Source organism: Mugil cephalus, chromosome 22 (genome assembly GCF_022458985.1).
Source record: "Mugil cephalus isolate CIBA_MC_2020 chromosome 22, CIBA_Mcephalus_1.1, whole genome shotgun sequence".
Taxonomy (NCBI): Eukaryota; Metazoa; Chordata; class Actinopteri; order Mugiliformes; family Mugilidae; genus Mugil; species Mugil cephalus.
Window position 1 is genome coordinate 5565021 of NC_061791.1, and position 17368 is coordinate 5582388.

Genomic DNA, 17368 nt, shown 5'->3' on the forward strand with positions numbered 1-17368 from the left:
TCACCCACCCCGCAACCATTAAACTCTATAGGAAGAGAAACCTAATTACATGGCTGAAAGTGGCCATAGTGAGCACTATTAAAAGGATCCAATTAAAGTTTGTGCGGCGCTGGCAGCGGCGTTCTGGTGAGGGATTATTTGTGGAGGTGGAATTTGATCTGTCGCGCGGAGAGGGCGCCGCAGATTGGCCGAGACGTCGCAGATGGATGGCGGGTGGGAGGGACTTCAGAGGAGCCGGAGTAATTGGATCCTGAATTAATGGACACTCGTATCAAAGAGGGAATGAAATAAGGTGACAGTGTAAGAGGGAGGGTGGAAAAGATGGGAAGGAGGACAGGGAATTCAATGAGGAGGAACTAAAAATACATGCCCTGTTGTCTCAGACCTTAGTCAGAGATTATTTAGGAGTTTTGTACTGTTGCAGCATATTGTGGTTGTGTTTGACGTATGTTCGCTTGTTTTATTACTGTGTGGGTTCTATTTGCATGAATTATACGGCATTATATTTGGCGAAGTGAACTCTGGGAAGAGAGTTTTAAAATTGGAGAGATTGTAAACAAGCCAGATGTTTGTTCTGCTCTTGCACAACAAGTTAAGGCCACATTTACATGAATACAATTTTTGGGTGAAATCCGGATTTTTTTTTCTTCCTTTTTTTTTTTTCGAACATCTGAATGCCTGGATTGATGGACTACAGGCTTGTGATATTGACCCTTGTTGGGTGGCTAAAATGCTAACAATGAGCTAAAATGGATTACGGGCTGTAATCCGGACTGTATGTTTATATACGGCGTGCAAGGCTCTAATTCTTCTCTACTTCTTCTTTTTTGGCTGAGTTCTGAAGCACAAACAGTGCCACATACAGGCCTGGGATATGAACTACAGCCTTTCTACAACTCAATGGATTGATCTTTATGGAGAAATTCTCAACACAACGCCAATAAAAACCGGAGAGAACGTGTGAACGTGGCCTAAAAGTCCCTCATGAAATCAAATTTTTCCTGTATGTGGCCCAGTAATGATGAAAAAATAGTTTTATAGGTTATAGTCCTAATGGTATTTTGAATTATTTGTTTCTTGGACTTTAAACATGTTGGTAACTCATCCTGCACTTGGGGGCGTGTACTACATTTATGCCCCTCCCTTGTTTTGTGTCCCTGTGGGCGGTGCTAGCTCAGTCCACTGGAGCTAGACAATAAGAACAGGGTAGGTAGTCGTTGTCATGGTGATTTTTAGGCTGAACTTAAAACTGTGAAAAATCTTTAAAGCAAAGTTTATTCATTTTTATTTACTCTTTTTTTGCTCGCATGTGGATAAGATAACCTGCCCAGGACATGTTATTTGCATAGATTGTGTAGATTGATGTGATCTAAGCTAAGCTAAGTGGCTAAACTAAGCTGCATGATGTAGTTTCACGTGTTAACAGAAATGAGTGTTAACAGTTCCTTTAAATCCAACAGTGGATGTAATCGTTTAGTTTTGGTGGAGTTAATTGAAACATTTCTTATCCACTCAGGCTTCTTATCCCATTTTACAGATCTCAGCATGCCCCAGCTCCACCTGTTCACTCCTGACATGAAGGCATGCCAGTTAAACGGTTCGGAAGAGCCGTTCAAATCCATCACTGATAACAGCTTTTAAAGTTTACATTCAAAGAAGACCTTGAGTGTTTGATATTGAAGAGTTTGTCTCCGTCCTGACAAACCTTCCTCCGTGTTTGCTGAACCTGGCAGCCTCTCTTTATCCTTCAGCTCACCTTCAGAGGAGCGAGATTATCTAAACGCGGCTTCATTATTATTTATGGAAACATTTTCGGTAAACCATTATTTACTCTGAGCGTAGCGCGTTACTATCAAAGCTTCTGGGAACACTTTTCTATTTTTTTGCCTTGAGCAAGCAACAGGAAGGAAGATAGAATTCATGAATAATTTGGAGTCGTTTTTTTTTTTTTTTTTTTTTGGAAATTACTATTCATTATTCATTTAACAATCCTCTGGACAACATTGGTGTGAATATTTGGCTGAGGCGTGGGAAACTGGAGCCTTGAATGCACCAACCACACCGACAACAAAAAGCAGCGCTTGCTCATTTTAAGAGTCGACTGTGTTCGTTATTCTTCATTTATCACAAGCACCATCGTTAAAGCTTTTCAAGCCGCAGTGTGTCAACGCAGTTATCGCTAACATCCCGCTAAGAAGGAAGGTTAGATTAATTATAATGTAGTGGGAGCTTCTTATGACAGACTTTCTGTTCTTTTTTTTCCTTTCTCGCTGCTATAAGTGAGGTTTACATCGATCAGCCACAACTTTAAAACCACTGATAGGAGAAGCAAATAAAATTGACCATTTTGGGACAATTCAATGTTCTGCTGGGAAACTTTTGGGTGGGAAACCACCCACTTAGACGAGACCAGACTCCCCCACTCTATAGAAACGAGCAGGAGCCATTGTTGTTTTGGAACAACTCAAAAAAACTCCCAAAAAACACGAAGAACACCAGAAGATGTCTCCAGATTCACTAGATCCCAAACCTTAACCCACCAATGAGAAGGTCCGTGTCCATTCTCTGATGACAATGGAGACCTACACAATATTAGGATCATAATCTTATGGATGATCGGTATGTGTGTCCATGTTTGGAGTCTCTTTTAAATCAGTCAACACACAGACATTATTCAAATCATACTAAAGTATAAGAAAACCCAGACAAGCCATCAAAATTCTAGTTCTTCATGAGTGCGGCCACCAGTTCTTCTTTGTAAATCCATGAGGTCTGTCCTGAAAATTCAAGGCGACACACAATGACAGTTGACAACTGACTAATAAGTAGTACAAGCGGCATATGAAAACTGCTGAAAATGAGACATTTCTAGCTGAGACATGTATTGACTGTGGCATAAGTCGGAGTAACAGTCGGTTACAGAAATTGGAGATTCCTGCAAATGTGTACTGTAAAATGTAAGGCTTCGCTCGGTTGCTGAGCCTCTGTAGGTCCAGTGGCAGAAACCGGGTGCAGAGGTGATGACAGCAAGAGAAAGCTCAGCCTCTGGTATTAAAAGGCCAAGGGGTCGCAGTATGAGATGATTACCACCAACGCAGAGTGTGATGATTATTCCGTCCTCTGTGACCCACCAGGGCTGTCGGTTCAAATCCTCCGCCTGATCTGAAGAGGTTGCTGAAAACCCTCAATTTCCCCTCTCCTGACGTTGCAGCTTATGACACCGGAGCGTTGACGGCGAGGAGATGCCGACGGGGGTTGATGGGACACATGTCGGGGTTGTTGTTTTTTGCGTAGCGGGCAGTCTGAGCCTTCGGGCTGAGCGCTCGCGACGGGGCGTCATAAATGAATAAAAGCGGAGCGGGCCGTCCTGACAAACAGATTGTGTCACTGGGCCGTAATGTGCTGGAGCTGGCGTGGCCCTGGTTGGGGGGATTAGGCTGACACAGCAACAGCAGCAGCAGCAACAGCAGCAGCAGGTTCACATCTCTGATCAGTGTGCACCATGAAAACCACCCAGCCCCCCCGGGCCACATATCCAAACAGATGACATCAGCTTTCCCTTAATCTCTCCACACGTCTGCCCCCTCAGTTCTTCCCTCTTCTCTTTTCCCCCTCTCTTTACACCTGCTCATTGTCAGCTCCGTGTGAGAATCCGTGCTATGAGGTGCTAGTCCTCCCCGGATTCACAGAAACGTCGGAGTAGCTGTAAAGAAACCGAAATACTTGGCGCAGATTGAAGTCGGTCGGCGAGAACGCTCGCTCGTCACCCGTCTGTCAGGGGTCTCCTCCGCGACTCTGAATTATTATTAGGGTCTTCATCATTCCGACGCCCTCCCCTCGCCCGCGAACGCGATTCCGCTTTGATCCCCGTGGAAGTTGAGATGTGCAGCGAGACCAAAGGAGATCTGTTTTAGTGGCTGGAGGAGCAAGAAGAGATAGTGAGAGCTTGACATGCAATGAAAGGATACATCGTCCCACGAGAGAGAGGCAGAAACGAGGATAGAGGAGCTCGCTCTGATTCAATTCTCAATGATAGCAGCCTTCATGATGACATCCCTGTGTAGGGGTAGGTTGTTTTTACACTTTGTATATTTGTCTCCTCCGCAAACTGTATGACATATGTGGAACAGTGTTCATTTGAGTTACGCCCTGAATGTCAGGCTCACTTGTTGCTGCCGCCGACTTCAGGGATTCATTGCCATCCGTTTCCTGTCCCAAATGGGTTTGATACAGCGCTTAATCAATACCAAAAGCTTTTCCCAATGACAAGACGATCTGTCACTGTCATAGACACAGTATATCAGTTTATCACTTTTGTTAGTGTTGGACTGGTGTGTATGAGATGTTTGCATTAAGCTGGGAATTTTTGGTTTTCACACAGTATCAGGAGAACAGAACAAAGGTGTCACTTCTGACCATGCACAAGGATATGTAGGGCGTCTTCCTGCTTCATCATCTATATGTGTTGGTGTAATTAATTTCATTATCCACTAATGGGACAAACTTAACTTCAAGGATGTGGAGTTTGCTGTCAAAGAAACACCAATAATCGAAGTAGTTCCTGGTGCATTTCTGGTTTATTGAACCTCTTAAATGTAAAACTTTTGTCTAGTTACACAAACAAGCTACAAGTGTTCTTTTATAGACTGTAAACCTTCCTGTGAACGCAGTTTTCTTTTGTTCTTGTTCTTGTTGAAACTTTTCAGGCAACCTACCACTTTCAGACGAAGTGGATTCATAGAACTGAGGTTACATTTGTAACTTCTTTTTCGTTAATTCTCCTACTACTCTGTTAAGATCGTTACATGCTCCACGAGAAGCGAGAAATTTGTTCTCCTTCTCGAGCTGGGCAAGAACAACAAAGTTAATTTTGGGCAGGTAACTGCTCATTGGATCCTCCCTCTGGAGCCTGAATCACACTGTTTTGACGAATTTTAACATCTGGGAGCTCAGAGTGGCTGCTAGCCCACTTCCAGTTTCTGACAAGTCACAAAATAGTTGTTGGACAAAAAGAAAAGAAAGAAGAGTACAATGTTCTGCCCGGTTGATGAAGCTGAAGAGAGGCACACAAGCTGCGAGAAGTCCTTCACACCCACAACAATGGCTGTCCTCTTCAGATCTGGCAAACCATTATGGATGGATCCTCGGTGTTATTTTCAGAGACAGCAGATTTAAAACTCCAGTTAAACTACAAAACACAGAGAGACTTACTGTGCATTTATATGTCTATAAAAGTCACGCACTATAGCTTGAATTCTAAATAAATTAGTTTTAACCACGGCCACAAAAGAAGGTTTTAAGCTAGTAAACATCCAAGCTTTAAAGTGCATTAAATGAATGGAAAGATATGCATTCAGCATCTTTGAATGTAAATTCAGCACAGAACACCTTGAATATATATCTTCAGATCTAATTTCTGACTATATATAATACGTGACTGACACTGACTCATAATTAGGAGTGCAAATGTTTACTTTCCTCCTTCATAAAAGTTATTGAACTCTATTAAACAAATGTCAGATCTGCTGAACACATCTCGTGTTACTCAATGGGAAAATGTTGTGTAATAAAGTCTATTAATACACTTTTTTTATTAAACTATTTTATTTTTTATTTTTTTTTGCTTAAAATAGGATTCTAGAATGACGTTTAGACACGTGAGCACTATTAATTAAGTTCGCAGAGACGTCCACTGAGAACAGAGACGATTCTCGCCGCATTCATCGAGCAGCGAGCCTCGACGAGCAGCGAGGAACAGTTGCAGAGGGAGTATCATGCAAAATGTTTTGCGGGGAACAAAGCCCTTGTGGCTGCATACGCAGAGGAAACATGAATGAGAATTATATGTTAAATCTTCCGTTACAGTTTCTCCCTTTCCCCTCGGTTTGTCTCTTTAAAGTCCCTCAGAATAAATTATTGAAAGGACGCTGTGGTTAAAATTGCTGATTTAAAATGGCGATAAGTTTTCAGCGGTGGCACAGCTGTGTTGTATAAATATCTTTTAACTTATAACGTCCTGGCCTGTGTAATTACTCTCCCTACGTAGTCCTGCTTTTACCACCTCTTTATCTCTTTATCAGCCCTCTCCACTCGTGCTCCCCTCTTCTCTCCTCTCCTTGGGGGAGGATGCAGTCATCAATATCTCTGGCTGCGTTACAGGCGGTCCACCTAGCACCTCCTGGAGGGCACAGCTATTAATGGAATTCAGGGGAGGGCGGCGGAGGGCCATCAGGCAGGGGAGTGCGGTTCAGTGCCTGCCTTTCTCCAATCTATCCTGCATTACTGGCTGTCAATAAGCAGGGCAGCAACACGCACTCGCCATCTCGCTGAACTTGAATGAACCTGAAATCTCATTAAGCGGTCTATAGGACGAAAAATTACAGAATTAAGAGGGTGGCTTTGTATCTGCAAGCGAACCAAAACATTCGATGTGATTAGAGCGCGAAGCAGCGATATTAACTTTCATCCCCGGCTCGGTGGAAACAGCAGCTCCCCGCTCAGTGGGCTTTATTACTGCTTAAATGATATGTAATCGCAGTTTATTAAGACCCTGTTTTATACCATCAGTGAAAACAGTGAATAAGCACATTGCTGCGTTTGCCGTGTGCGAAGGTAAAGTGCAGCGAAAGCAGCTTTCGCTGGTCCATTCCGTAGTCCATTTGCCCAGAGGCGGCGTGCCGGAGCTCAATGGGAAACTAATCCGTCCCTCTAATGCGGGGGCATTACAGCTGCCCGTCACTTCCTAATTGGCTAATGGCTAGATTAGGATGGTAACAATAGGGCGTGCTGACAGTGCCTCGGTCAGTTGTAACAGAGGGGTTTTGGGGCGTGAAAGGTCAGGACCTGCCCTTTGTACGTGACTAGAAGTCACATTATCCACAACACTTCCCTGTTATAACAAAACAAAAAAGCTTGGAGACTATAATCTATCTTCATCTGTCTTCAACCCCGACTACCGTATTTCTTCTAATAGAGGCCGGTATTCAAGTAATAGCCAGGTCTCTTATAATGGCCGGCAGGCGTGGTCTACAAGAACAACTAAAGGTCAGCCGATAGATTGATATAGACGTAGTAACACACAGGTGCCACATATGTCAGAAGCTACATTTGAAGTGACACATGAATGCAGATTTTCAACGAATCGGTCAGTACGTTTACATGCACGTGAAAAAAATTAATTATTGCCTTAATCCAGCTTCAACTGGACAACTTAAGTGCATGTAAACACTGACTAAAATCGTAGTTCTCCTTGACCGATTAAGACACTGAGATAATGCGATTGTAAATCGTTTTTCTCCGCGATGTATATGCCTTAATCAGACTTTTGAAATAGACAACACCCGTGCGCATGCGCCACGACCGCCCCAGAACGATTACATCCAAGAAAGCCAGGCCGGTAGAAGAACCACCTGATGGATAGCGCCATCTTATCTACACCACAAGTAGTAAAAAAGCTGAACTATTATCCAGATATCGCCACCTAGTGTGAAGGAGGAGGACATCAGTTTGGGACAATTCAATTAGGACATCACTTAACCCGTCAGTTATTTGATTTTTCTGGGACAAGAACCACATTCAGAAAGTAAAATTCAAAGTCAGTTTGCCTAATAAATGGACCCTGTTTATTTCAAACTGATACAATGATGTAATTCATTTGTGTGTCTGTTCTGACCACCCGTTTTTAAGCGTTTATTAATCGTTGCACATATGGTGTACCTGCTAAAGTGGAAAAAAAAAATATACCGGTACCGTTACATACCTTTATGAAATTAGAATTAAAGGCCTCCCTCTAATAAAAGCCTGCCTCCAGTAATGGCTGGGTGTTCTGGGCAGCTGAGTAAATAAAAACCCCGGCCACTATTAGAGGAAATATGTCACTTTCACTGCACTAACAGCAGAATAAAGGTCGTATCTCAGCTGCTGTTGCAATGTCACCTGCACCCGCAAATTGTAAGGACTTCTTCTCTTTCTTTTAAAAGTTAAAAATAAATCCCAATGAATACGAATAATTACGTGGCTTTGACACGGGGAGACTCTGCAGACTGCCACTGGGTGAAATTGCTATTACTTTATGCATTTGATATTTGTGTGAATGGACAGCGAAACAAATAAAAGGGAAAATTGGATGAATGCTGTTTTTCGCTCTCCTGCAGTCTCCTCTCCGCGGCAGCTACACAGACTATATATCCTTTTCAGACACCACGTGGAACCCGATTTGACGTTCATAAATACCGCATCAATACGATGGGGGCTCGGTGAACGGCTAACGAGGCCTGTGTTCTACTGTGTGTTTGTGCATTTAAACCAGGGGGAAGGACACGGAGGCATTACGTTAACAAGGCCAACAAGCTGCTCAACATTAATGTCCACCCAAAGCAACTGCAGTAACATTGAAATACGTGTGGTGCTGTAGTTGTTTAAATTAATTTAACTGTACTACCGCCACCAATTAAGGACAACAAAGGACAGTCACACAACATAAAAACACCAACATTTCTTGCTTAAATGTGTTTTTTAATGACTGTTGTGTTCTATTCATAGCTAGACGCTGCAAAGAGGCCAGCACTGTCTTACTTTGCTAATTAAATACAGAGTAAATGAGAAACGTTGAGAAACAAGACAAGTGCACAGCATGCTAGCAATGCTACACCATTACATGAACATGTTCATGTCAGTAAGGGGGTGTTTAGCTAGTGTAGCATTTCCCATGTTCGTGTTGGTTTGTCACATTAGCAGCAGCACGGTAGCAGCATTCGCTAATTAGCACCAAGCACACACTATAGCTAAGACTGGTAGAAATACCTTTGATTTGAAGGTCACACTTGATGAAAAGCACAGTTCATCTTGAATATCACGAGATATTTAGATAAAAAAGCAGAAATGCAAAAATGATGGTGTCTTTGGAGGAGAAATTCAACTCAAAGTGGTTTCAAATATGACATTAAAATCAAAACACAGTCATTATTTCAGCCGCCATCATCCAGTCTAGTTGCAGTTTACTGCATGCATGCAGACTCAGACGGCTTGGAGACAATCCAGACATTGTTTTTTTGGGATATTGCATTCTCTAGAGCTTTATTATTCCTATTATTACTGTTACTATTGATGCTTTGTGTGTGCCACGCATGCTTGGTCTTTAAACTATGGTGCTTAGTTTTTATATGACCGTAGAATTAACATGGTTGCATACTGTCGTTAACCAGCACCTCTTTGCAAATAACAGTACATTTACATGCATGTGAAAAAAAACACGAATTATTGCCTCAATCCGACTTTAACCGGACAACTTATGTGACTAAGACAGATAATGCGAAAAAAAGTGTATTTCACTGGCAGAGCTTAACTGGACAATTCTGCATGCTTCACAAGCATGATCCTGTAACAAAAACATCCCAGAAAACCAGTCGCAGAAGAAGAAGAAGTAGGTAAACAGAGCTGGTAGTCGTTGTCGGGACCAATACATGAAAATCCAGACTTTAAATAATCAGGGTCAAACTTCCTCAGTTTTCTGTTCGCCTCCAACTTCACATGGACTGTCGTTAGCTAACCAGACACTTTCTCACGCTGCGCCTCCCATGAAATCCTCTGGCGCCCCCCAGGGGAGGCACAACTTTGAAAACCGCTGTACTAGAGGTAACCATGACCTTTTTTTAACCACCAAACCCTATTCAGTTTGTATTTGTGTGGACGTTTGTGCTAAATTTAAAAGTATTCCATTGAGAAGATTTTGCATCAACAATAATGGGACCAATTTCCTACCCAACAACATAATATCTCCAGCTCTAATAAACTAATAAAACCAGTAATAACACTTACAGGTGATAAAAAACATCCCATTAGCTGATAATGACTGTTCAGGCAAAAGGCTACCTAGGTGAAAACAGGGTTTGTAGGAACTAATGGCCGGCAAGGCAACAATTCAATTAACACCTATTTGGTTCAATCAGGACTGTGTTGTCCAGATTCTTAAAAAGAGACAGTGTCAAGTTTTACTAAACCTCAGACCAGAACGACCTGAAACCTGAAAGAGACGAGGCACATTCTGTCTCATGTCTTCATTAGTCTCTCTCTCTGTTTCTTAATTCTCTCCATAAAATGCCAAACACTCACCTTTGAGCCCAGGAGGGGGACTAATAACATGCTTATCCTTTTTAAAAAAATAAATAAAAAGAAAATACAGTAAAGGCAAACTTTGCCACTTTTCATATTTTCTTTTTATCTCTTTTACCCCGATATGTAACTGTATGGAAATGATTTGTTTGCGCGGTATAATCTCTTCCTCGAGGTCCGTACGCGTGCTTTGACTCTCCTATCATAAACACACAGGACAATCTCTGTCTTCTGATGCTCGGGGATACTCTCTAGATTTAAATTCTTTGTCTCAAATAGAGGCTCCTGTTTTTTGTGCTTCCGACAGATTGTCGAGGCCCCCGTTGAGCGTTTTTTTTTTTTTTTTTTTCCTGTTGCCTGCAGTTAATTTCAAATTGTGCTCAGGTTTTACGTCTCAATGTGCGACTTTAAAGCAGAAAACAGTGGTCGTGCGTCGTAACCTGGTGTTTTATTAACGTACAGATAGCTTAGAGGTGTTAGCGCATTCTATTTGGGTCACTACAGACGTTAGCTTTGACGGGGCGGCGTCCGGTAAAGGTGCTCAGCGTCACAAATGAGATCATGGTGGTGAATCCATTCATCTTTCCACACACACTCTTCGTTTTCTGTCTACAGACTGTGAATATTTTCTCCACCCTTCCAGTGACATAATCTGCTTGTTTTACTTGGTGGTCTGTTGAAGGCTCCGGTGAGCTGCCCCTAAAGTGCAAAGGTGGATTCATGCTTCTGTTTAATATTTCACAGCAGTTCTGCTGGAGACGCCTCTAGTGTAAGAATTAATTATAGCTTGGTGTCGTATTTTATCTGTCTGCGGCGCCACTGAACTGTGTCATGCATTGTCAGGTCATATCATGGCTTTAATTATACAGTAAACTCACAAAAGTTCAAGTTGTGTTCACAGCCCTTTATTCACTCGGTGAAATGGAATGATTGGGAGGTTTTGTACTGTCTGTGTAACGCAATTAAATCAACCTTGGATTACAGTGATTTGTGTCTTTGGGTGATGTTTTTGTGACTTCAGTTGCAAGTAAAGGGTGCATTTTAACCCAAACCATGAAGCTAGTTGTCAAACCAACCGAGTGTTTATGTTGTCTTGATCGTAGGTCTTCAACAGGGGGTCCACACCCCCTAAGGGTCCGCGGAGGTACTGCAGAGGGGTCGCAAAATCTTTGGTTGATTAGACATTTTTTATATATTTTTTTTTCATTTTCCCCACAAATTTCTTTAAATACACATTAACATGAATCCACTATATAAATTGAATGCAAAATGATAATAATAATGTATATTTATGAATAGCACTAGGCCGAGTTTAATATAGAACATATACTTAACGTCCCTACTTAACGTTGGAGACGTCTGGTCTAGGTCTAACTAAGCTTTGAACGTCGGTGGGTGATACCAGTGTGTATCTAACCCCCTGTCTCCTCTTTATCATCCATTCAGCTTCCTAAGAAACACATTTGTCAGTTGCTCAAGTTTCAGGATTATTCTTCCAAACTGCCATGACCTTGTGTTCGAGGTGTAGTTATTACAAAATTCAGTCACTTTAGAGCTTTTCGTAAAGAAAGGAGAAGTGCGTCGCAAGGACTTGGTAAACTCATTGTTTGGTGGCAGCTCTGGTTTGGTGACGCATTACCACGTTACTTTCCTTTGCATGAATTGTCTGGCCGTGACAAATCACCGTAAGTGGGCTTTTATCGTCGTCAGTATGTCTCCCCTTCAAAATATCAGAGACATGACATGTTGTAAATAGAACTGAATCCAGTGTGAGAACACAATGCAGACTACATCTGCTCTCACTGTGTATTTAAGAGCAAGTAACTCTGTGGATCATCTCAAAGATACGTGATCGGTTTGGGGTCTAGTGAATTTGGAGGCCCGGTCAACACCTAGTGCTGTTCTTCCTGTAGAACCACGAAAACCACCTGGATTGGTGCAGAAACACCTTCAAGAAAACTCAAGTTTTAGCTTTTAGATGCAATGACACGGGTGAATGAGCATCTTCACAAACATGCAGATAGAAGGGGCTCTACACTTCCACCTCGTGAAATAAAGCGACTCTGTTTGTTGCCGCATGGGTCGTATGCGCTCGTTGTGTTTGTGCCAGAACCTTGCTTACCTATTTTTAGTGAGAGCTTCCTGCTCTCCTGGATTGGCCCAGAAACTCACCCGAGGGGATTTGAGAACCCAGTTTCGCATCAAACCAGCAAAACTGACGGACACGGTATTTAACCCAAATGCGTTTGTGTAATCAAGGCGTCATAAATAATGATTATGCACTTCACTAGAAATACGATTCAGTTCTTCAGAGAGGTTGCTCTATTTTTGTGCGTCTGCACTACTAGGATCATGACCCACATACAAAGGACTGGAAATGGAGAGGCATTGTGCGCGCCTTCTTATAGAAACTGGAGAAGTCCCCACCAGAAGATGCTGCTAAATATAGCTCTGCAACATCAAAGGTCCTCTTTGAAACGCGTGTTGTTGGCTGTTCAGTCAGTGGCTCTGCCTGCGAGGAAGGGGGAGGCTAATATGATGGTTACACCCCTCCCTCTACCCCCCCACCATGCAGACAGACACAATCAAGAAGCTCTCCTCTGGAGGTGCTACACAAACACAAATATGTTTTACACGAGCTTGTTTTCTTCTGTCAGCCGCCGCCGCTCCCTGCTGCTCATTTACTCTTACAAGCCTTTTTTACACATCGCCCCGTCAGCGCGTTCTGGTTTGACGTTTTAGCTTCGAAGGACGCCCGCGGCAAATTTCCACTCATGGTTCTGGAAACGTAACACGCCTCTTCCATCCGATAGTCTTGTCGGGATCGTGTCCTTAAGGAATCAAATGACTGGATCTCATGTAAACGTGAGCCAGAGTTCAGTCGCCGCGGGCGTCGTCGAGCAACATGATTGTTAAGTCTTTTCTGGGACAAGAAACAATTAAGAGAGGAAAGAAAAGATGCAGCTCAACTTAAACTCAAGGTTAATGATGGATGTAGCTCATGGATGCTGATTTATTCATCTCGCCTTCTCGCTTTTGCATGTTCGCTTGGTAAAGTAGGTAAAGATTGTGTAAAAAAACATCCATAATTGAAAGGGTTTTCGTTGTGGTTGTGCTTCTGTGAAGTCGTTTTTTGTAAAGTGTGTAGAATAACCTCCATGCGAACGTCTCTAACCAGTCCAACGGTTGATGTTTGTCGACTTGCAGCCTGGAGAGTCTATGGATTAGTTTAGCCTTTCGTGTGAAGTGTACTTTCTTCTTCTTTTTGAAGTGAACCAAGAAAAACCGAGCAATTTCACCCCATTTTTTCCCCACTTGCCAGTTTTTAAACCGCCTCCCGTCGTCGACGTCGGTCAAAGTGTGATAATCAGTGGAAAAACTTTTACGGCCGTCGCTCCAGACGTGTTTGTGTAGCGATGCCTCGGCGGTGTCAGCTGGCCTCGTGTGTAAAGTGAAATCACCCCGCGCTGCCTAACGGGGCTGATCACTTGTTAACTTTAAAACACACAGATGGATACTTTATGTGGCACAGCGAGGGTCTAACAAGGGTGTTTTACGGGCTCTGCTTCTTCTTTTTTTTTTTTTTTTTTTTTGGTAGTGTTAGCGTGAACAACGTTCTCTCAGATGTGAAACCCCATTCAGCACCTCGGGGGCAGAGTGCTGCGTGTTATCACAGCTGGGATCGGTTTTAACAAGTCTAATTAGCGCACGGCTACGAGGAAGCGTTTAGGAGGTCGTTTGTACCTCGGTTTAACGCCGTAAACACTTTGACACGCTTTTGTTTCTGGAGAAAGAAAAAAAAAAAAAAAGACCATCGTGGGTGTGAACTCGCTTCAGAACGCCGCCTTTCTGCAGGATGTTTTCATTGCTCTAGTGTTGCATTCAGCGGACGGGGGCTGCAGCTCCTGTCCTTGACATCCTGTCAGCCCCATGCAAATTGACTTGATTTCTCCTCTCGGCGTCCAAATTGCATCACTTAGCTGCCGAAATGGTACCTTGCCACTCCTCCCCTCTGTGTGAAAGCTCGAATACACAAGTCTCAGCTGTGGAATGAGGACAAGTGGGAATAAAGGGGGCACTTAATGAATAGAGCTGAGTCAGGGTCGATTACTTGGAGCTCTGATGTGTTTGAATCTTTTCAGAAAGTTCACATCTTTTTCGCTGTTTTCCTTTTCATCTCCTGCAGGCACGACGAGGCAACCCAAGGAAGGAGAGGTCCCGGGGGTGGATTATAATTTCGTGACCGTTGACCGGTTTATGGAACTGGAGAAAAGTGGATCCTTGCTAGAGAGCGGAACATATGAAGGTGAGGATTTAGTTCTTTGTATTATTTCTCATATTTTAAGGTTTTTAATGTGGCAGAGTAGGCGTTTCTCTCTGAGCGAGCGACCTCTGGGACGTGGCTCGCTGTTCCGCCTCGCGAGTACGCTTCCATCCATCCATCCATCCATCCATCCATCCATCCATCCATCCATCCATCCATCCATCCATCCATCCATCCATCCATCCATCTTCTGCCCCTGCGGAGACGACAGTATCGTCTGTATATTCTGAAACCGCCGGCGCGTTCCCTTAGTGAACGCACATGCGGTACCTTCACGCTGACTTTCTCTTGGCTCAGTCCTTGAGCAGGAGCTGCAGTGGCTCTTCACTCGGCTAATCGAAACAAACAGACGCTCTCTATCCCCCCCCTCCTGTGGTCAGACAGGCCCGGGGCTTGGATTTTAAAGTGCTCACAAAACGCTTTCCCCTGGTCCACCCCGGCCACCTCCGTCTCTCAGGAGACCTCTGCCATTATATAGATAACACGTAACTTTCTTCTCTCCCACCTGATTCCTGTCTCCGTGGGCCCCGTCGCCACTGCAGGAAGGAGAAAAATATTGAAATTACAGATGGACAATTTAATGGTCGGCTTGCCAGAAGCGATGTTAGAACTTTTAGGTGATGGGTGCTGCCTTCAGCGGCAGGGAGGGAGACACGGTTTCTTCCGCGTGGTCACTCGGCCATCACTCAACGTTTTCTACATTTTTAGTCATTTAATGGCCAATTAGCTGCGGAAGAAAGTGAGAATGAGTGGTTTTTAAAGAGGAGACGGCAGCTGTTCACTTCAGGTTCTTGTAAAGAACTAGAAACTCTCAGGTTGAGTTTTTTTCTCCAGGAAACACAATGAAGTCCTGACATCTCCTGTGTGTTTTCAGTCATTTTTCACAGTTTCTGTTGTAGAGTTTTTTCTCTTGAAGGCGACATAAACTTTTTAACCCTCTGGAGTCCAGAGCATAATTGGCTGTTTTTGACTACTTTTGGTTTTACTTTTATATTTCATCTTAAAAATATTTCACATTGCCTTGTTTGGTATCATTCTTTTCATCACAACCTCACTTGTGTCATTTTACAATTGTTTTGTTCATTTTGACAAACTGTATTTGACAAACTGTAACACTTTGGACCTAAAGCCATAAAATCCAAGAAGGAAAAAGTTAGATTTTTCACTCTGAAAACCACAAACATGTTTAATGAACCATTTTAATAACTTGCAGTGCAAATCTAAAGTGTAAATTTCCAAAGCGTATGTACAAATTCAGCAAACAACAGAGCCATTTTTAACTATTTCCATTAAAATGCAGGAAATGCATCAGGCATTTTTGTACAGTTATTTACAACAATTTACAAAATTATCAGGTGTAACAATCAGTAATAATGTCTAAAAGTCCCAAATCTCTGACTTCTGTCTCTTTGACTGCAGTCACTCCATAGACTGAATAGAGCGTCACTCCCACAACTTTAACCTCTTTCTCAACAACCATTGATACATCATTTCCTGATTGATTGACGTCTTCCAAGAATTTAAAGCTGGCTAGCGATCTCTGCTTGCTAATGCTTTGCTTTTCACCATTTCTTCCCTGCACCAGACGTGCACCATCATGACAGCAGTGTTGAGAAAAGTAAATTATTTGGATACTTTAGATTGGCCTATCAACAAAATTTAAAAACTGGTATATAGTTTGAAGTTAGCACTTTCTGCTAAAGTTGAAACGGAGATTCAGTGATCCTGCGTCTTGCTGCTACATCATCTTAAATTGGTCGTGTGTGGATAAGCCCTACCCCCAGCTATCTCCAACATAATACAGTTTACCTTTTTTTTTGTTTTTGTTACTGGCCAAAGTATCTATGGCACTGGAGCCTTGTGTGAGCATTCTTTCAGAAAGGGGCGTGGGTTATATTTAAAGGTAGAGACACTGAAACAGCCTGTTTGGAAGAAGGCAACAATCAGGCGTATACAGACATGGGTAGAATGAACAATCTGAGCTGTATTTTGAGTTGAAACTTAGAAGATATGTTCTGTGGGATGTGAGACTTGCATTAACTTGTTAAAATAGGTATCATGTGGGCCCTTTAATCAAATACTTAGGGTCCTTTAATGCTAGTTTCTAGTTCATAAAACATTTGATTGTAGCTCTAAACACTATAATAATGGGTTTTGTCACACCTTGTATAAAAAACCATAAATTAACCATAACGATGATGTTTCGAGTTTAAAATGTGAGAGAAGGCTACTAACAAATATCAACAGAAAGTCAGATTAGCTGGGGTAGATGTTATTAACTCTATCACGCTTGAACCAGCTCACATTGTCAAAACATGTTAGTTTGTCTATATCAGCTCATTATATTGTTCAACAAAGAAAACTTTTATAATTTTTCATGCAGAAGATTAGTTTAAATTGCAGCCAAGAGCCACAATACTTTCATTTCTCTACCTTAACTCCTGGCCCCTCCCTCCTTGTTTCCGCATTTCATTTAAAGCTTTTCAGAATTACTACATTAATTAATTAATACACTATTCCCTTTCTTCAGACACTTTTGTCAGCATGTAGGTGAGAGTCTAGATCTTCACAGCTGTCAGATGTGGCAGTTTTCCCTATTAAGCCTAACTTCAAAGTGCAGGTTTCTGTAGCGCTGCATGTTATTTAAGTTCATGTGTGGAGCGTAATTTCTTCTCAGAGGTAAATCTTCAGCTCATTAAAGCTCCTGGATTTGTGTCTTCAGGCACTCTAATCCCGACAGTGCCCGTAATCTTTTTACCGCTTCTCTTCTCCATTTTTCACTGCTGCCTTCATGTTTCCTGCGATGTGAATATGATGTTTCAATAGGTCTTTTCAACGCAGATGGAGACACTGATGTTTTTTGTTGTTTTTTTTTCTAAATCCCTCTGGGTATTCTTTATGTGCCCTTTCAGTCCATGTTGGAGTTTGTGTCTA

At 42.5% G+C, this 17368-nt stretch overlaps 1 protein-coding gene across 13 annotated transcripts in view; it reads left to right on the forward strand.

The window, feature by feature from the left end:
* Positions 1-17368, forward strand: part of magi2a (membrane associated guanylate kinase, WW and PDZ domain containing 2a) — a 215123-nt gene that overhangs the window by 122298 nt on the left and 75457 nt on the right. For 12 of the 13 annotated variants that reach the window (XM_047575046.1, XM_047575048.1, XM_047575047.1 and 9 more), the window contains exon 3: positions 14297-14416. In XM_047575046.1, the coding sequence (XP_047431002.1) occupies positions 14297-14416 (120 nt within the window). Of the gene's footprint in view, positions 1-3075; positions 4067-14296; positions 14417-17368 lie in introns of those variants that run through there. The other variant, XM_047575044.1, reaches the window with a different exon arrangement.